General features: G+C 32.3%; 1 protein-coding gene across 5 annotated transcripts in view; it reads left to right on the forward strand.

Moving 5' to 3' along the window:
• The window catches only part of LOC140447400 (four and a half LIM domains protein 2-like), a 184,251-nt gene extending 162,563 nt beyond the window's left edge, over positions 1-21,688 (forward strand). For all 5 annotated transcript variants that reach the window (XM_072540030.1, XM_072540028.1, XM_072540029.1 and 2 more), the window contains 2 exons: positions 20,139-20,308; positions 21,142-21,688. In XM_072540030.1, the coding sequence (XP_072396131.1) occupies positions 20,139-20,308; positions 21,142-21,486 (515 nt within the window). In that variant the 3' untranslated portion in view covers positions 21,487-21,688. The remainder of the gene's footprint in view (positions 1-20,138; positions 20,309-21,141) is intronic.
• Positions 21,689-22,903: the final 1,215 nt, after the last annotated feature.

Below are 22,903 nucleotides of genomic sequence, written 5' to 3' on the forward strand. Positions count from 1 at the left end.
CACATGTAAGTTTGTTTACACCACCGTGTACAACACCACATACAAACACACACGACACAAATATATTAAGAACAACAAGAGCAAAAACACAATAGTATAGTTACACAGTAACTATACTAAATTGATCAAAACATCACATATCTAAATATGTTCATAACCCCACATGTGACATGTGTTTTATGCATTACCCCACATGTAACATTATATTTTTTTAATTTGTTATATCACTTTTTCTAAAGTATGTAGTTTTCTTATTTCAGAAACCAATACAGATTTATAATTATATCACATAAATATGTTTTGGTGAAAAAAAATTAGATGAATCAGTTTTTTGGCTTTCTTGAAAAAATAGCCGACATGGACGTATGGGGTTATGAAAATTACCTCCTCAATTCATGTAACGGTAGAAAAGTACCTAGAAGTCGTGGTAAAATGGCACAATATCTTTCCGGAGAGCCTTTTGAACGACTTGTAGTGGATATTCTCGGTCCACTTCCAATAACAGATAGAGAAAACAATTACTTAATAGTCGCAATGGATTATTTTTCAAAATGGCATAAAATTGCACCTCTTCCTAATCACGAAGCCACTGTCAAGACATGGAGTTCCTTTAGAGTTATGTTCTGATCAAGAACGAAATTTTGAATCAGAACTATGTCAGAAATTAATGAAAATCTTGGATATTAAGAAAACTCGCACTATCCCTCTCCATCCTCAATCAGACGAAATGGTCGAAAGACATAATATCGTCTATTAAAATAGTTAAAACACGTATTTACGTAAATATAGCTATTTTATTAAATTAAATCAAACACGTTCACAATGATCATAATTAAATCACACCAAATTATTATCTCTCGTTCCGCTGTGTTTATGTGTCATCACCGAACTACTCGTGACCATATAAGGTAATTAGTGACCCAAGCCAATCACCGTATTAGAAGTTGAGTGTGACTTCACAATGTCATAACAGAACTACCAGTATTCCATCTTAAGCTGATTAGGACATTAGAAAGTTAGTGACTTAAGCTGATCAGCGTATTAGGATAATAGTGTGACTGCAATAATAGCTGTTTGTCAATCCCTTGCAATATTTGTCGCTGATAAGCAAAAAGATTGGGATACTTTAATTCGTCTATTCCTACCAGCATTTAGAAGTGCCAAACATGAGGCGACCATCGATGATGATCACCGGAAGAGAAGTGAAGCTTCCTCACGATCTTATTTTTTGATGATTGCCTCCATTATTCAGTACTTTAATGGCATCCATTATTTCCTGTCTTGTGGGTAGGTTCTTTTTCCAGCCTGCTTTTATTGCTACATCACCACTAAACATTTTCCTTCATTATTTCTAAAAAGATTAGTGAGTTGAGTTGTTTCAGGAATTTATATGCCCCTCTAGTGTCACCCTGATCGAAGTCTTCCTACATTTTTAGTATTTGGTCGTTTTTGTATCTCCTCCTGATTCTTCTACATATTGTTTCTGCCTTTCTTCGTTCTTATTCAAATTTTTCGCTCCTTTCTAATGTTCTTTTTTAAACATACTGCAAGTATAGTTCATTTCTTTTGTCCATTGCGCGTTTTTTCAAAGTTTTTTTGTGTCAACCTCTTAATCTTACTCCATTCTTCTTCTATTGTTTCTCTTCTCTCTTCTAGGAGTTTTCTATTAATTCATTTATAATAGAAAGTGATCCGAACCGCGTACTGCTCCCCTCCTAGCTCTCTCATCCATTGTGCTTCATCGGCTTTCCTAATTACGCCGGAAGTTTACAAAACAAATTAATTTCTCAAGAATCTATCAGACTCAATACTAACAATACTAATAACAACAAAACTACTAGAAGATATAGATACCCAACAAGTGAGGCAGTATGTCCAGAGACTTTCCGAAGAACTACTCACAAAATAAATCATAACATGGACTCCTCACAGTAAAAGAAAAAGAGGAAGTTCTCATCTTATGATGAACGTCAAAAAGTTAGTAAACTATGAAAATAAACAATGTTTCCCCTCTTATAAAACCATCATTTGCATTTGAAATTGTAATTTCCTGTAAATACTTTTCTGCTCTTCGAGTAGATTATGCTTTAATCTTTTAGAACAGTTTAAAACTTTTAGAAGTGTGTAAAAACCTGTATCATTACGCGACAATACTTATCATTCGCCCCATGTAACTATTAACATTTTTTAAAAAACCGGTAAATTTACAAAATTAAAATAAATTTATCGATGCGTCATATTTATATTTACATATTATTTACGAAATTATTATATAACACTTGTTTTTTATGTACCATAATTAAATAATGGCTATAATAATTGAATCATTAGGAGACATAAATCTCTATAAGTAAATAAAGAAACGGCTCGTATTCGGGGGCTGGTGCCTACCGGTTTTGAACATTTTTATTGGAACATGCAACTCACGAACGCAGATATTTATAGGAAAATTTAGGTCATGACTATTTTTGCTACAAATACATCCAATACCCGACACTTTTGGTAGGTGGTTTTATGTTGATGTTGCCATTGACATTTCTTACGTATATTCACCTTCTCGAAGTCATTATGAAGTTTCTGCATTAATTAAAAAAGTATGTAACTAAAATATATGAGTAAAAATACTACAAGAAATCGAAGAACGCTTTAACCGAGAATGTAAGAAATTTTCACAAAGAAGCAAACAGAGATAAAGAAAAGTAGTATACAACAATATAAATATGAAAGGAAAGACGCACGCCTAATATGAGATCAGAACAAGAAATTTTATATATGAGCAGATCATTTGTAAGAGATGCTCCAGATCGAACGAACAATAAGGAAACCATGGGTATCAAAAGAAAGAGGTATGGGAAATTAACGACCAAAACAAAGGAGTTAAAATTCCAACTGAGGAAGTATTTTTTTATCGAATACTACTACTAGTCTTGATTGACTAACCTACAGTTTGTATATGATATTTCTTACAAACTACATTAGTCATCCAGAGAGTAAAGATCGTTTTGATATAAAAAAATAAAAATAATATATATATCAACACAAAGTATTGTTTACAAAGTCACAGCGCCTTAGGCTATTTTTCAATATAGTTGCCTCGATTGTCAAGGCATTTATTGTGTTGTGAAATCAGTTACTCTACCGCCAAACGCCTGAGCCAGAATATCAATTCATCTTTGACTTCTTCATCTTTTCCAAACGCCTTTGCACCCAAGAATTCCTTCAGTTTCGGGAACAGATGAGAATCAGAAGGCACGAGGTCTGGGCTGAAGGGAGGGTGCTCGAAAATTTCATATTGTAGACGTTGAAGTTCTTACAGCTGCATTGTCGTAAATTAGAAACTTATGTACTTCACATTTGGCGGGATTTTCAATGTGCGCCGCCATTTCAAAATGTTATATAACAAAGACAATCAATCAACCAATCAGTTTATAACGTTCTACGACGTCTTCTGATTTCCAGTCTCCATTTATCTTGGTCGTTCCAAAGGTTTTCTTCAACTTCCTTCTCCCTTAAGTCTTTATCGACTCCTCTCCAACTTAATCTCGGTCTACCTTGCTTTCTTCTTCCATGCGGTATTCAGTTCAATACTTTCTTTTATATTCTGTGTTCATCCATTTTTTGGACGTGTCCATACCATCTTAGTTGATTTATTGTGATGTCTTCTGTTGTATTGTGTTTAACACCCATAATTTCTCGTATTCTTTCGTTTCTAACTCTGTCTAATCTTGATTTTCTAGCCCCTCTTCTCCAATATAACAAAGACGCGTAACCATATAGTAACAGGACTTAGCTCACACCGATGAGACAGACAGAGCAACAAAGGTAACTGATAAAACACGTAAATTAGGTACTTATCTAATCTGCCATTAGCATGCCTTAGTAATTTCTGGATAACTGGACAGTTTCTGCTTTCAATTTTCACTAGAACAACATTAGTTCACTAGAACTACACTATTACACTAGATCAAATAACTTCCTTCTCTTAAGCCTTCTGTTGGTTGACGAATTGTCAAGAAGTTCTAGTAGCTACTTGTCGATTCTCTCTTCGTGCTTCTTTGCAAAAAAACCTTTCTTGAACTAACCAGTCTCAATCAGAGTCAGTGAGAAAAACAAGTTTCATCTGCCAAACAAAACAGTCGTTTCTTGGTTAATGGGTAACGGCCCTCTGCGCTATCGCCGATTCTTTTGTGGTTCTTGTACATCGCAGAAGACGTCGTTTTCGATAGCGGGTGATGCTATCATTCCATTGGGGTAAAGTACAACCTACACAAATTGTTACCAAAGCTATTTGCTGCTATGTTGAGTACCGTCTACCAGTATATGCATTATTGTGGCTATTATATTTAAATATGTTTCTTTAACCTCTATTGAATCTTTTGCCGGGAATTGAGACATTTTAACTTTTATTTGGAACATTTTCATTTAACTTTATGAGAACATTGTACGTTTATTTTAGCTGTAAAAGTCATTATTCTTTCCTGCCGTATCATATTTTAACATACTCCTGATTTATTTTGTACACAAGCGGTTTAGGTTATGTGATATAGATATCCACAATTTGTATTATAATATTTATTTTTAGAAAACAGCTGTGTTTCTACGCTAATTATCTATATATAATTTGTTTTTTAAATATAGTTTCATATAGTCTTCTTGCTTTTATTTTCTATGGTACTATAGATACCCAATGCGAAAGAGAGAAAACCAGCGAGTTCTAGATTGAACATATATATTCATCCACCCTTTCTGTTGGCTTTATATTTAATATAAAGGTCATCGTATGTTTAGAAAGCAACAGACCCAGATTGGCTTTAGGATTTGTCTATATAGTTTTTTTATATTAACAGTTTAGATGTCCGTCCAAGGAGCTAATACATTTTTTTTTTTAATTTGAAGCCAAGTTCTTTTATTACGAACCTGAATTTATTAATGGAAAGTTATTACTATGTCTACCTGTTCATTTTACAAATAGGTAAAATCAACGTGAACTGATAATTGCCTTCATTGATTTTTATTTTCCACTCCCCCGTCCATTAGTTTATCTTTTGGCATGACTGTTGAAGTTTTTTCTACTTTCGGTATTCTTGCCCACTGCCAGTAAAGAGCATGGCTAGTTACTCATTCTCCGAATCAAAACAAGACGCACATGAGATAGAGGAGGAGACTAGTAGCATAGTTAAATAAAATAAAAAAAATAAGGAATGCTGCCTTAAAATATATTTTCAATATTTTATAATATTTATACGCCCCTATCAATTTTTTTATAATTATTTCTTGAGTTTTTTTTGAAAACGATTTCTAGATTGGAACTCAAAACAAAAAACAATGTAAAAACGAAAAACATGTAATTTGAATTCCAAACATTTCGATCTTCAAATGATCCGTAATGCATAAATGAATTTTGTGGATCATTTACAATTCAGATAGAAACGGTGGCTCTCTAATATTCATTTAATATTAATTCATTTCTATTGCTAGCTTTTTATTGGATTTGATTGACAGTTTGGTAATAAGATTAAAAGGTTAATGCTCTATTCAAAATTATATCTTTATAAATGAATGATATAATTAATTATAGTTAACGTAATCGACTAATAATAATCGTTAACATTTTATTTTATCTTGTTACGAGACTATTATTCAGTTAGCTAATTCTTTTTAAGATCTTCCGATCAATTTGTTCTCTGTCTGCATCAAATCTTCTATGTAGTCACTTCAGCGTTTTCTTACTACAGACTTTTAGACCAGACAAGGACAACTAACGATTTTCCCATGGCACTTGTTGATACAGGTGTCCATCAACTGCTTTTGATAAATTTGGTGATGTAATAAACAAAATATATGCAAAAGAATAAACATCATTTTTTACTACAAACAATTTGTTTACTACAAAAAGTTTATGTTAAATATTGTAATATAAGTTTGCAAAAGTACTGTAATTTTAAACAATTAAAATAACTCAGACTCAATAACATGTAGGAAGTTAATTTTTTTTATTCGTATCCATACCAGATAACAATAGGAAACTCTGAGCATGTCATAAACTACTATCTTAGCAAGCTACCTAGAAGGTCCAATAGTAGCATCCGATGTGAAAGAATGCATACACAATTAAAAAAATTCCTCATGTGTTGACTGCTATGGTTTTAACAGTAAAATTATTAAGGCATTTCTAGATATAATTATTGAACCACTCATAATAATATTTAACAAATGTATTAACAAGGGTTACTGGCCTGATGTATTCAAAATCTCAAAAGTACTTACACTCTATAAAAAAAAAAATGCTTTAGACATTTAAAGACCTATTACCATAGTACCAGTAAAATTTTTGAAATTTTAATTAAGATCGTATAACAAATTATTTGTATAACAAATCAATAATTATATCTAGCTCTCAATTTGGTTGTAGAAAAAAATACTCAACAACTAAAGCTGTATTAGAATTAATAGAACATATTGTTCACGGTCTTGATGCAGGTGAACCTACTAATGGATTAATGTGTGACCTTACAAAAGCTTCTGATTGTGTGGATATTCAAACACTATTGATAAATTTGGAGTACTATGGAATACGGGATTCTATACACGCCCTTTTAAAATCATATCTTACAGGAAGAACAGTTAATTATCAAGAATCTAATGCTCTATCAGTTTCAAGCGGGGAACCACAAGGATCAGTTTTGGGACCTCTGCTATTCTTGATTATATATATATATATATATATATATATATATATATATATATATATATATATATATATATATATATATATATATATATACCAAGTGCGTTGAAAAACACCAACTGTGTTCTTTTTGCAGATGACACAACCTTTTTATGTAGAGGTAAAACTGATTACAGTCAGGAAATATTAGAAAAATCTAAATCATGGTTTAACTGTAACAAACTTACGTTAAACGAGCAGAAAACCCAGACAATAGTATTTAGTACCAATAGATGGGTTAAACCATCTGAACCAGTAAAGTTACTAGGTATTACTATGGATACAAGGTTGAACTGGTCGCACCATATTGAAGGATTGTGTAAGAAGCTCGCCTCACAGATTTTTGCCATGCGCAGATTGGCTACTTCTGTGAGTCGAGATATTCTTAGATCAGTTTATTTTGGAATGGTTCATAGTATCCTGACATATTGCATAATTCTTTGGGGAAACTAGTCCTATGCATATAAAATTTTCACTTTTCAGAAAGCAGCAATCCAAATTATTGACTCAGCAGAATATCGCGCCAACTGCAAACCCTTGTTTAAAAAGTATGGCATTCTTCCTTTACCTTCTATATATATATATATATATATATTTATATATATATATATATATTTGAAAGTTTGTTAACTGTTCATAATAATATACAAGATGTAAAAACACATGCTGATCAATATCAGTACAATACAAGAAACAAAAGTCATATCATTATACCATATTCCAGATTGTGTATTACATAATTTAATACAATAGATTGTGTGATTGTGACTATCTATCTATCTATCATCTCATCATTTCATAATCTTTTCTACTACTAATAATAAGAGAGAAGTAAAATTTTGGAAAATAAGTATTTACTTTAAATTGTTTAAACAAATTACTTAGTTAAATAAACTTTTCACAAATTAACTAATTCAATTTTTATAATCTATGCAACGAGGTACCTACCCCAAATTAAAAAAAAACAACATCAATTTTCATTGAATAGAACCAAAGATATTTCGACTTTTATAAATTTGAATTTATGAATTCAGTTTTTGAATTAGTACAATTAGTCTAGGCGGGATCTGTTTTCGATTGGACATTTTCCATAGGAAGCTATTTTTTTGATGGAATCCCTTCAGGATGTGCCCAATATCGATAATCACGATATGCGCCAGTCGCAAACCCTGTGTTAAATTTTTTATTTAACAAAATCTGAAAACAATTGAAAATTTCTCATTTTTTGCTCCTATTTTCGTTTATAATTCGGAAAATATTGATCCTAGAGAAAAAATTATAACAAGTTAAAAAGTTTCTTTATTCAATTCTACACAATATTTCGTTAGCTAGAAATTGAAAATTTAATGTTTATTGTTGAAAAATAGCAATAATTGAAAAAAAGTACAAAAAAATGAAGTTAATCCTTTAAATGTTTTCGACTTTCTAAACTTGACCTACAAGCTCCATATTCCGCCTAGAAAAACCTTTTAATATGTTTAAAACGTGTGCTAAATTTTGTTAAGATCGGTCGGATAGATTTTGCATAATACTTTTGCAACCCAACCTACTGGAAAAAAATCGCAAATTTTCAAATTTATAGTAGGCCCTAAATAAAGCCCTTAGATAGTTGCAAATTTGTTTACATATAAAAGAAGGCTCAAACTTTCAAACGCATTTTGTAAAATTCAAATCGGTTCACTAGGAGAGCTTAGAAATTTTTTTAAAGTTTTAAACATTTTTTATATATATTAATCTTATAAACAAATTGAATAACTTTACGAGCTTTAAACATATCAATTTCAAAATTTATACACTTAAAGAACATTAAAAGACGCTTCTTTAACCTTTTCACAAAAAAAAAGATACATTCGGCTTACTGGTTGCCGAGATATTGAAGGTCAAAGTTGGCATACATTTGTAACCATTAGTGATAGAGGGCTCGTTTTTAAACAAATACCCTCGTCTTGTCAATTACTTTTTATATGAAAAGTTTTACGTAGTGCTTTTTATGGCAACATCAATAAAAAAGACAAATAAAAAACCGTTTTCGCGTAAAATGTCCCTCGGAATGCATGAGAGGTGGTGGTGGGGGACATTCATTCGAAATGTGAATCGGCGAGTTCAAAATCATAGCGCGCGCTAAAAATTGCATTATCTCGGCTTCTTGTTAACCAATTTTGCTCTTTTTTTTTTGAATCGATGTCTCGGACGACAAGGATTTCAAATATTATATTTTCAAATACCATTTTTAATTGCAAAATTGGGAAATTTGCAATAAACAATTGTATGTTAAACAAGTAATTGCATTTTTTCTTCATGCATTTTTTTTGGGCTTGCAATTTATACATTGAAGTAAATTGTTACTTTTAGTAAACAAATATGTATTTTTAAATTGTTAATAAATTATTTAAATTGTTAAAACAAAGGCAAACGAAAAAAAATTTTTTTTCATAAATAAACTTTATTTTGACTCAATCTTCAATAATTTTTTTTAAACTCTTTTTTTTTTTGAAAGGACAAGAATCTTCAGGTCTGACCTTGACCTTCAATATCTCGACAACCAGTAAGCCGAATGTATCGTTTTTAAAGAAGCGTCTTTTAATGTTCTTTAAGTGTATAAATTTTGAAATTGATATGTTTAAAGCTCGTAAAGTTATTCAATTTGTTTATAAGCCTAAAAAATGTTTAAAACTTTAAAACAATTTCTAGGCTCTCCTAGTGAACCGATTTGAATTTTACAAGAAGCGTTTGAAAGTTTGAGCCTTCCTTTATATGCAAAAAAAATTGCAACTATCTGAGAGCCTTATTTAGGGCCTACTATAAATTTGAAAATTTGCGATTTTTTTTCCAGCAGGCTAGATTGAAAAATTATTATGCAAAACCTATCCGACCGATCTTAACAAAATTTAGCACACGTTTTAAACAAATTAAATAGTTTTTCTAGGCGGAATATGGAGCTTGTAGGTCAAGTTTAGAAAGTCGAAAACATTTAAAGGATTAACTTCATTTTTTTGTACTTTTTTTTCAATTATTGCTATTTTTCAACAATAAACATTAAATTTTCAATTTCTAGCTAACGAAATATTGTGTAGAATTGAATAAAGAAACTTTTAACTTGTTATAATTTTTTCTCTAGGATCAATATTTTCCGAATTATAAACGAAAATAGGAGCAAAAAAATGAGAAATTTTCAATTTTTTTCAAATTTTGTTAAATAAAAAATTTAGCACAGGGTTTGCGACTGGCGCATATTGTGATTATCGATATTGGGCACATCCTGAAGGGATTCCAGCAAAAAAATAGCTTCCTATGGAAAATGTCCATTATGGTCTGAATTTCTACAGATCCCGCCTAGTCTAAATCGAGAAATACAAAAAAGCGCTAACTCGAGTTCTAATGGTCGTAGGACGTTGTATTTTTTAAATTCGTGTAAAAATGCCAACATGCCAATGAATTTTTTTGTAATATTGTCCTTATTCTCACGCGAAATTAAATTTTTGTTGTGCATTTTTAGAAAAGTTCAACTTCGAAGCGATTTTTGCAATAATTGAGCAACAAATTAACAAAAATCACTTTACAAACTCTCATTTTCAATGATTTTATATGCTTTTCTGTAAAATTGTGTCACTTTTCCATACAATGTACCGGTCTTCACCTAGAGTATTTAAAATCAAAAAGCAATCTTACATTGTTTATATATTGTTTATAAGTAAAAAATGACGATTATTCTTTTGCATATTTTGTTTATTACATAATGTTACCACCAAATTTATCAAAAGCAGTGGTTAGATCCTACAGTTACCTGTATCAAAGAGTGCCACGAAAAATACTTTTTATTTGGTAATTTATTTGGTCTAATATTTTACGTGACTGATTTGCTGATTTACATCGTAGAATATTTCTCATATATAATTTCGAAGTATATTTTTAAAATGTGTTAATAATGTCTGTCATTAATATTCGTATTACTTAATGAGCCTTTTCTTCGATATTTAATCTGGAAAACTCATAAATGATTGTAAATTGTATTTTATACAAATTCGTACAATGATTGCATTGCGTGTTTCCGTGGTAAAGAAAAACCAAAGTTTTGAAAATACCCCTAATAACGGCTTGTTTTGATTATTTTTACAGAAAAATTGAGCTTGTAATATACAGCTATTATATAGTAATCACAATATCGACGACAGCCGTTTTTGTTGTGTTAGTGAAGATTACATTAATAAAGAAAATATTAAAGTGGAATCCTACAAATACAAAACTTGAAGAGGACCAAAGTGCAAATGAAAAGATCAGGTCAGAAGATATCAACAGAATGAAGATACCTAACTGGAGAACAAAAATAGAAAATATACAGGAATGGAGCTTAATCACCAATCGGTCGAAATCGGAAAGGGAAATAGTGGCTATTCTCTTCTTCTTCTTTTTTTTTGTGTAGACATGACTGTCTGTTTTTCAATGAGCCTCTAGTAAGTTGTCGTTCCATCGTTTTCCTACTGATCGTCTTCCTATTGGGGAACCGTCTCTTGCCGTCTTTACTTACTCTATTTGTTGTCAGTCGGTTTATATGATTGTTCTATTCTACTCTTTTATTTCTTACCCAGTTCTTGATGTTCTCCACCTTGCATCTACGTGGTATATTTGTACTTCTAGCTCTCCCCCATAGTGTCTTTTTTTCTCTGCTGTGTTTTCATCTCTGCTGTTTCTAACATCCTTTTTGTCCTCTCTGTATCAGGTCGTGTTTCTGCCGCGTATGTCATTATTGGTCTGATGACTGTTTTGTAAATTCTACCTTTCATTTCTTTCCCGATATTTTTATTTCTCCATATTGTTTTATTCATGCAACCTGCGGCTCCGTTTGCTCTATTCACTTGATCTTCCACTTCAGTTTCGAGCTTTCCGTAGCTAGCGCCAATTTACATCTTAAATTTTCTGGCGGTTGTATTAAATTGGTGCAGCATACGTTGTAAATCATCTTCACTTTGAGGGAGTAGTATTGCATCGTCTGCAAAGCAGATTAAGTTGTTCTTCTCCCATTTGGTACCTTTTGTTAGTTCTTACTTCTTTTATTATTTCATCCATAATAAGGTTGAACAATAGAGGACTCGGGGAATCTCCCTGTCCTATTTCATTGCCAGCTTCAACAGGGTCGGTTAGTTCTTCTTCTACTTTTACTTTTATTGTGTTGTTTTGGTAAGATATTTTCGATCGTTTTGATTATTCCTATAGGTATCTCTCTTGCTTACAATAGGTGGATAACGTCCTTTAATTTAACCCAACCAAATGCCTTCTTAAGGTCCACGAAAGATAGATATGCCTGTTTGTTGTATTCTAATGATAACCTCATTATAAATATAGCGTCGGTGCATGATCTTCCCGACATAAAACCTTGTTGTTCTGTTAGTGTTATAATTTCATTCAGTTTATTTGTTATCACTTTGGTTGTTAATTTTAGTGTTGTGTTTAATAAATTAATTCCTTTGTAGTTTTCCGGGTCCGATTTGTCTCCCTTTTTGAAGAGAGGTATTAGGATGCTTGATCTCCATTCTTGAGGGATTCTGTTTTGTTCTATTATTTTTTTGGATTAGTTTTAATAGGTGTTTGATCAGATCTGGTCCTCCGTACTTTAGGAGTTCGTTCGGTATTCTGTCATCTCCTGGTGATTTTCTATTTTTTAATTTTCTTAATGCTTTACCTCTTTCTCCTCAATGTGTATTTCTTCGTTTGTCGCCACCTCTGGTGTTGGTGGTTCATTATCGTCACCTTTAGCAAATAGGGATCGAAAGTAGTCTACCCATGTTTCCTTCTGAATGTGTTTCGTTTTTATTAGTTCGTCCATCTCTTTTCGTTGTCCTCTGATCATTCTCCATATTTCTGTTTGTGTTCCATAAAAGTCGTGTTCCATCTGTTTTGAGAAGCTTTGCCAGTGTTCCCTTTTATTTTTCTACCTAAATTAGTCGTTTTATTTCTGATTCGTCTGTAGTGGTTATATACCTGTTGTGTTTGTTGTGTTTTGTATTGTAAAAAAGCTTTCTTCTTTTCTTCACATTTTGTCTTCATTTCCTCTCTAAACCATGTTGTTTTCTTTTTTAATACGTTAGTTTTCGTTACTTTCCTCGTTACTTTTCACTTACCTGCGTTAATTATGTTATTTTTGAGTTTTTCCCAGCTTTCCTCGATGTTATCATTTTCTAATATTTTATTATGTTGAGAATTCCATGGGTACAAAGAGTTACTAATGTTGAGGTACTTCGTCGCATGTGTAAACAAAAAGAATTACTAAGAATAATCACAGAGAGGAAAATGCAATACTTGGGTCATGTGTTGAGAGGCGAAAGATATGAATTACTTCAAGTTATACTGGAAGGAAAAGTACAGGGCAAAAGATCAGTAGGAAGACGCCAGAACTCGTGGCTGAAAGACCTGAGGAGATGGTTCGACCGCTCATCCGCAGAAATCTTTCGCGCAGCAGTTTCCAGAACTACAATTGCCATTTGGATCGCCAACCTTCGAAAGGAGACGGCGTCATGGGAAGAATATTTTATTCCCAGCTTGACTAGTGGCTATTGAAATGGAAATTGGTTTATTTTAAATTTCTTTGTTTTACCTTCCTGATTAATTTCTACATTCTCTGTATTATTAATACCATTTAAGAATACTGCCATTAATCATAAAAGTAAAAATATGCTAAAGACATTTTGATTCATAAATTATTCCCTGCTTCCACTTATTGTATTATTATATTGAATAATTTTTTAACCACACTGTAGACTCTCATCAAATCGTAGATGCTAATTGGCGGTAAATAATGTGTCATTCATCGACGGATTTAAAAAGATAATTACCCCTCAATTATCCCGACATAAACCACAATTTATACCAATTTATGTACCTACAACGAAAAAAATTAGCGGCTCGTGCAGTCTTCGTCTGCAACATTGACCTCTTTTATCGCGAAACCAACACAAAGCCCAAATTTGGGTAATTGCTTGCATTTATTACACCAACACACCGAATAGTCGCCGAAAATTTTTATTTATCGTCTCAGAACAATAAAAAATCGTGATGAATGATACTGGGTTTATTAGAAGTTTGAGTCACGCTATGGATTCATCTATTTTTTTTGGAACTTGACCTTACGTATCGACATAGCCAAATTGGGACGTCGATGATTGCCGTACTAGGTGGAGTGAGGATGTTACACAAAGTGATACAAAGTATTTTCATTTGTTAGACTTTTATGGAAGAAAAACAGGTGACACTTCTCAACGTGATATATAAATTACCTTATACTTACAGATTCAATAAATTCCCTTCATATTATACAGATAATCCAGTCTATTTATGCAAAAATCATCGATTTCACGGCAAAATTTTTCGCAGATTTTCTGAAGCTTTTAAGACATAGGTGGGGGTTACTAGATGACGAATAGATGAAAAAGTACTCGTATTTTTACCTTGCGTTTTTTTTTAACAATAATTTATGGTCACAATTTGATTTTTTGTCTATAATTTTTTTTCCCCTATATTTTACATAAATAATATTTATATCATTTTTTTATATCAAGAATATCTTTATTTTCCCGTTTTTTAAATTAAAATTGATAAATAATTTAAGGAGATATTTGCAAGCAGTTTTTTTGCACTAATTTATAAATTTTATTAATTTTTTTATTAACAAAATAAAATGTTATTAATACATTTGAACATCGAAGAATTATCATCTTTTAAATTTGTGCGAAATTTTCCCTCGATCGGTCAAATAGTTTAAAAGTTATTTAATTTATTTATCCCTGAGACTAAATATTTAAACTATTGAACTTGCTCTATTAATGATGCTAGACACTTTTAGCAAATTTCATAGGATTCTTTAAGACTTAAACTATCTCAGAAATTAAATGCATATTGCGTTTTCATCGAAATTATTTACAAAATAAACGTTTGAAAAAGGGGTATGTTTTTTACTTATAAACAATTATAATAACTTCTATATTTTTCAAGCTACAGACTTGTACGTACAACCATTGGATAGCTAGTAAAAAAACTCTCACGAAAAAAACCTTCTATGACCAATAGGGACGAAGTTGGGGACTATTTTTTAAAAAATCATATCTCCATTGTTTATAAGCATTAAGAAGTAAAATTTGCACAAATTTTGAATCTCAACTTTATATTGAAACTTACAGCTATAAAATTCATCCAATTTTTCAAAACTTACAGCCCTTCGAAACGAAGCTACTTTCGAAATATCGACATTGGACAATGAAGGGGATAACTGTTTCAGCTCCGTTTTTTTTTTCGAGATCGGAACTTCAAATTGAAACACGTAGAAAAATTTACATTATATCTACTTCCATTGCAGCTAAAAGCCTCTTTTTTTAATCTGGGGTAGCTCGTCGAAATATGAATAACTACATAGTTTTCACTGGCCGGGAAATATGGGAAACCTCGGAAAAATTGGGTCCATTTGAAATTCATCGTAAAAACTTACTTTTTTTTTAATTTGGCTGGAATAGTCTGTCACAGTATTAATAATGATGACATAATATTCACACCCCCGAAAATATCGGAAAATCCCGGAAAATAAATAAACGGGAAAATAAAGATATTTTTGATATAAAAAATGATATAAATATTGTTTCTGTAAAATATAAGGAAAAAAACTTATAGACAAAAAATCAAATTGTGACCAAAAAAAAAAACGCCAGGTAAAAATACGAGTACTTTTTCATCTATTCGTCATCTAGTAACCCCCACCTATGTCTTAAAAGCTTCAGGTATCTGCGAAAAATGTTTCGACCTTTTTTTAACCAGACTGGGCTAAGACAATTAAAGGCCCGTTTTCACACTACGTCTTATTTTACGTTTTGTGGGTCATATAAAACGTACGACAAAATGTACGTTTTGTCCAGTGTATACACACTACGTTTTTCCTTCCGTTTTCTACCTCATTTCTAATTCAGAGTTGTGTGAAGTTTGTTTAGCGTTTTTTTTTTATTAGGGAGGAAACACGGCTGCTTTCTTTTATTTTTTCAACTATAAAGATACTACGACTGAGGAAAAAGGGGGATGAAGAGGGAAAAGACAAGATGGTCAAGAAAGTGGGTTTCTAAAAAGAAGCCAGTATTCCCACGTCTCGTTACTAAAAGAGGCGAACCAGATGACTGGCGCAATTATTTGCGAATGGACACTTCAGCCTATTGTCAATTGCTAGAGTTGATAACACCATACATATTGAAATAAGACACCTCATGAGAAAAGCCATTACACCCCATGAAAGACTCACAGCAACTTGCAAATTCTCGCAAAACTATGCTTCTCCCATCATTTCTACGATCTGACCTTGGATTTCATATCGATTCGACAAGACGTGCGTTTTGCTGTTTATATGCCACGTTTTATTGTATAGGATTTGTCCTATCCAACAAAACGTACAATAAGACGTAGGGTGAAAACGGGCCTTAACGTTTTATACTATCAGTTCTCGCAAAACTATGCTTCTCCTATCATTTCTACGATCTGACCTTGGATTTCATTTCGATTCGACAAGACGTACGTTTTGCTGTTTACATGCCACGTTTTATTGTATAGGATTTGTCCTATCCAACAAAACGTACAATAAGACGTAGCGTGAAAACCGGCCTTAACGTTTTATCCTATCAGTTCTCGCAAAACTATGCTTCTCCCATCATTTCTACGATCTGACCTTGGATTTCATTTCGATTCGACAAGACGTACGTTTTGCTGTTTACATGCCACGTTTTATTGTATAGGATTTGTCCTATCCAACAAAACGTACAATAAGACGTAGCGTGAAAACCGGCCTTAACGGAACACTTGCATTTTTAACATAAAAACTTAAAATTTTAATTTTCTTTAAACTTTTATTATTATAATAACGGAAACACAAATGAAACAAACTGTTTTAAGTAATTTCTAATAAAATTTGTGCTTATCCTAACAAAAAATGCATAAAAAATCAGAAATAAAAAATACACTATTCTTATCACTTTTAAATTACAAAGGTAGCTGGTATTTTATTGTTATTCTTTTGTTTTGTACTTCACCTAATCTCTGAACACACAGAAAAATGTAACAATATTGTAAAAAAACTTGTTCTTAAATAACTGATATTAGGCCGCTTCTTTATACAATATTTTAGATTCGTATCACAAAAACCACACTATTAAATCAATTTAACAAAGTTTGGTTTTTTAAATCAAACACGCACCTAACGAATTAAGAAAGCTATTAAACCGAAACTTAAATCTGCCGTTTTCAAGATCCATCGCCTAGATAAAAGAAATGTATCAACTTTATGAACTACGGAAAGTTTTTCCGTCACGCTATCGAAGTTTAGAAAAGTTTAGAATTAGAACAGAACTTCTTTGATGTTTTACAAAAAGTACAGTGAGGAACGAATATTTTTCTAACAGATACAAAGTTTAAATCACAAGGGAATTACATTCAATTGACTTATGTGTATTTTGCCATTATTATTGTGTATACGTAGGCGGTCGGATAAGTACTTAGCCTTACCGCCCGATGGCGACACTATCTAAAGAGAAATCTACTATCGTGTAATCATCGATATAATATAATAAGGATGAAACCTACGAATAAAGACTTACGTCCAAAGTAGCGAGTAACAATGGCAGATCTTGATTCCGGAATGTCAGTGGTATACGAAAAAAATTCTTTTGGTAGATATATATGTACAATAAACATTTTTTAGGTGTTATTTACACTTAAATAAAAGATATACTGACGTATAAAATTGTAAAATTAAAAAATTATTATTTTTATAACATAAAAACACATATATTTTACAGGTATGCAGTATCGCACGCCACTGATGTGACTGGATGCTAAATATTAAAAATTTAACTAATTTATTAATTTACCAAAAAGAAAACATTAAATTATTGACTTGAACACATAATATTACCTGCTTAACTTTAAAATAGCGGGAAATAATTATTCAACTGTCAAATTTACGTCAAACATTGTAGCTAGTAATATGACGTCAGTACCGTCATCTATCAGCTACATGTAAAAATATCAATATCTCCTTAGTATATTATATTCAGCCTAATCGCACTTGACTGCATATAAGAAAATGCAGTTTGGGACTTCCTTTATCAAATTAAAACTTGTAAGCAAGCAAAACGACATACATTACAATAATGTAGGTAATGCCTTTAATGCCTCTAATGCCTTTTTGAAGAAGCGTTCCCTTTTTCAGTCCTCTATTTCCCAGTGCATAGCGTATAAGGTAGGCGTCAGACTGCCCGACCGACCACGACCAACCGTTCGACGGCAAACAACCAACTTTTATATTTTTATTTTTAAACTCACATTACTCGGTCGTGTTCCATCGACCGACCGTCAAAACGTCAGGAGGGTGTAGCAACAGAACCACAGTTTTGTAATATTATTTTACGGGGCTTTTTGTAGAAAATTGAATTGTGGATAAAATTAGCAGCAATAATTCTACTGATAAATTGTTTATCAATTATTTGATGTGGAGACGTTTTCGTAGGCGTAGGGGACAGTTTGTGTGCGTGACATTTTTTTAAAAAGACACCAACAAGGAGAATTCTTTGTGTTATATCCCATTCTATTAAATGATTCTATTAAATTTCAAAATTATTATCGCATGAGCAAGCCCAAATTTTATAAGTTAATTACAAATTTTGAAATGTCAATGGTCAATGTCATTGCTCAGAACAGTATAAATGAATGCGAAATGTCCATATTCATCGACCAAACGATCAAAAATTCCAACAAGTCCGAATTTCAAAACTGGACGATCGCGATCGGTCGCTGTAAGTGATGGATGGTCCACCAGACCAGTCTGACTCTGCGCATATATTTTCATAGACTCGTAATGTTAGTCGATCGTGGACGGTCGGTCTGGTCGAGCAGTCTGATTTCTCCCTAACCCTAAGATATTCATGGTTAACGATATTAATGAACTCGGAACGGTGACAACTGACGTTTAGCACTTCAGTAGACGAAGACAAAGAGAAAACATTACTTGAAAAAAGGTTATTGACTACAGATAGAACAATGCCATTGACTATCTTAGTATTCACACATGAAACATTTTTGAAGTCACCGGTGGCCAAGAACAAGGCTTTTTGTGTGTTTTCCACAACCTGAAAAGTGTCTTTTGTGGTAATCAGTAAGCCACCATTATTTTTTAAATTTACTAACTTGCTAAATTCCCCAACAGAAGCATAAGAATGGTCGGATTGTGGTTTAAATAAACATTGAATACAATCTAAACACTTTAACTTGTTAAACTGTTTGTTTGGGCTGTTAGGCCGTTGTCTTCTGAGATTGGCTCTAGGAAAACTAATCTCGGAAGACAACGGCCTAACAGCCCGAACAAACAGTTTAACAAGTTAGACGATGGCCGTGAAAGCCTAACGCTTTTAACTAAACACTTTAGTTTGGAAACAATTTTCCTAATAATAAATCCACACACATAAAAAGTCCACACATTATAAAAGATTAATTTGGATTTCTCATCTCTTACCAATACAATGTTCAAGTCTTCCGGAAGCAGGTCTATGTCAATTTCTATTTTATTATCTTCAAAGAATATCTTTTTCCTTCATTACCACTATATTTGGAGTACATTTCCCTCATATTCTATACAATACAATCGACAACATGAGAGAAAGTAATATCATTATGATTTAAAAATACACTTCTACAAGTAAAAATGATTATTTTTCGTCCAGGACATTATCTTACTTAACCTAGCCTAACCTAACCACTCATACAAAATTCCATTTAATCATCACGGGAAACAAATGAAATTTCAAAGAATGTTTACTTTTTTTGTCCCTTTATTTGTGTCCACCTAGCGGACAAGACGCGCACTAAACTTTAAAAATTGGCTTCATTTATTGGGTTTCAGTTCTACATCTAGATTATTATTACATTACGCTTACACAGCATTAGTTGTAATGCCAAATGACAATAATATAATGACAATAATTTACATGGGTCGAATATAGGCAACACACTTAACTTCAACTACTAAATAGTTTTGTTGTAAAAGTCAATTTTTAAGGATAACTATTAATTAAATATTATTGTTAATGTTACAATCTTAATTGTTTTCATAATTTATTGTATCAGCACTACTTATAATAAGTACGATTGAAACGTGTTGCATTTATCTACATTTTAATGTAGAAAACTGTGTTTCGAGACAATTTATTTGATTACCAAAAGTTAACAAGAGTCTCTATCGGACAGGTAGTGGTATCTATATATCTACCATATAAGTTTTCTACAAATATTAGTAGACATATTTTGTAATTTTGTACACAATACTCAATGCAGTAATTCGTTCAGAAGAAAATATTGTTCCTTTCAAATAACGTTTTACTAACAAAGTTTTTTGTTCCAGGTACCAAGAAAATGGAATACAAGACCAGACAATGGCATGAGAAGTGTTTCTGTTGTTGTGTATGCAAGGTACCAATTGGTACCCAGAGCTTCATCCCTCGTGAACAAGAAATCTATTGCGCCAAGTGTTATGAAGAAAAATTCGCAACTCGCTGCATCAAGTGCAACAAGGTATGTACTCATACTCTTTTTTGTTATGATATGAAAATACCGTTAATTCATTATATTTTTCCTTCTGTGTTATTTCCATTTTCTTCTCTGTCTTTTCATCTTTATTCCATATTTTATATCTTTTTCGTTATCCTTTTGTATCGTTGTCTTTCTATTTTATAACGTATTTGTTCCATTTTGAACGTAACCATTCTCCACATTCTTTCATTGATGTCGGCTCTCCACTCCAGTTATTCCAGACCATTCCTGCACTTGGTTGACTCTTGATTTTTAGAGCTAAATTATCGCTCATATTCCGTTATACTGTCTATGTTGTGTGGGCTGTATATATACAAATTACGGCATATCGCTTACAAATCGTACAGAAAACCTTAACAATGATCAGTATCAATATTCTAGAGGAGTTTGACAAGGATGTATTCTTGCTGCTATGTTATTCGATGCTTACAGTAGCTAGAAAAGTATAAATTATATTTTTTTGAGGGTTTCTATTCATTGGGCTCTTAAAGTATATATTTTCCTTGGGCCGCCCGTAGTGTTTTCCTTAATTTCCTTAAAACTTTGAGTTATTAATCCATCTCTTTTGCGAAAAGTTTATAAATATTTGATTTGGATTTTTATATACTTGGAATAGATATTATATCAGAATATTAGATTGTCCTGTAAATATTGTAGAAATTTCAGTGCTGAGAATCTCTAATGAAAAGTACATTTAAATCACGGACACGCTTTTTAGGTTATACTTAATGATAGTTCCCGTTAACCTCACGACTAGTTCCAGACTAGCAAGATATTATCTCTTTCAGTATATTAATTTACATTTTGGTTTCCAGGTGATCACCAGTGGTGGAGTAACTTACAAGAACGAACCCTGGCATAGGGAGTGCTTCACTTGCACTAACTGCCAACGCAGCTTAGCCGGTGAACGTTTCACGTCCCGCGACGACAAGCCTTACTGCGCCGAATGCTTCGGCGAACTGTTCGCCAAGCGTTGCACCGCTTGCAGAAAGCCCATCACCGGTATCGGCGGCACCAAATTCATCTCTTTCGAGGAACGCCACTGGCACAACGATTGCTTCTTCTGCGCTTCCTGCAAGACCAGCTTGGTCGGACGCGGATTCATCACCGATCAGGACGACATCATCTGTCCGGATTGCGCCAAGACCAAGCTTATGTAAGTTCGTTGACGGGTGTCAACGAGATCGCGGCTGTCAACTGTCATCGATGCCATATTGTTGACAGCTGTCAACGAGGTTGTGAGGTTGGGAAATTTGACCGGTAGGTTGACAAAAATTCACAAAATACTACATACTTTTATATGTTTTTAGCAAATAAACGACATTAAATAATAAATAAAAATATTTGTAATCATTTTTTATTTATCACGTATGAAAAAATACATTATAGATCATATGTGTCACATATCAATTGTTTAGGGAGAATAATGTACCGAGGTAAAAAAAGTACATATCAAAGTCAAAATAAATGATTTTGTCAACCTACTAATAGATTTTTGAGTGTTAAATCAAAATATATGGATTTTTCTATTTAAATTACTGTGAATATTTTTTAAAGTAATGTCACACAAACACACACTATCTTACACTCGCGGCGCAATTGGGTACCATTTTTTAGTTGTAAAAAACAGTACTTAATTCCCCCAAACACACACAAATTCACGCACACAATGACATTTTATAAACAGAAAAAATTAATAAAAAATTTCTTAAAAAAAAGGACAAATCAGGTACGTCGGGGTAAGTGCCATAGATGGAAATTTCATTATATAGTAGCACTTAGTATAAATGTATCCTGTTTAGTACATTTCATCATTCACTTTATTCTAACAAATTTCCCTGTCGAACACCACTTCTTCCCTCTGTCCGGTTTAAAATTCATACACTTATTGGGCACCATATCATTGCGCATGACCGCAGTCATCTCAGCCTGTTCGTTTTTTGCGAATAGGCATGGAGTGCACAATTTATGGAGTCTTTGAAAGTTACTACTGTAAAGGTCTTTATATTGATGCCGTCTTTACCTGTATTTTCAGTACGTACTAACGAATAGGCACTGATAAAAACGAAAATAGTCCAAATAATAGTCAAAACCATAATTTTTACGCTATTGCTTAAAACCTGACGGTAAAAATGATTACTTACCCCGGTCGCACCTACAAATTTTATTTTATTTTTTTGAATATGTTTAACCTTAAAGTTTTTGACAATTTAGTTATGTATCTATCGTTAATTTCTTATTTAGTTTATTGTCAGAGGTCTATTAATTTAGAATGCTTATTTATTTTTATTTTTTTACATTTACAGACTACTACTACTAATTTTTAAATCGCTTCTAGCTTTTGAATTTTCGATGTATCACATAAGTTGGTTGAGCAATAAAACGATTGATGATGTAGCCATATTCTAAATAAGTAAAACATTGCCTTATTCTGATATCGTATAATAAGTGTTAATATATCAATTAAGAAAATCTGCGGCTAGTTCGACAAAAAAAATCAACAGCTTATATCAATCTTGCCGTTGCTGTTTATCACCGTTCGCGTGCATAATAAACGTAAGCGATAAACGACCAATA

The sequence above is a fragment of the Diabrotica undecimpunctata genome, chromosome 8 (genome assembly GCF_040954645.1).
Source record: "Diabrotica undecimpunctata isolate CICGRU chromosome 8, icDiaUnde3, whole genome shotgun sequence".
Classification (NCBI taxonomy): domain Eukaryota; kingdom Metazoa; phylum Arthropoda; class Insecta; order Coleoptera; family Chrysomelidae; genus Diabrotica; species Diabrotica undecimpunctata.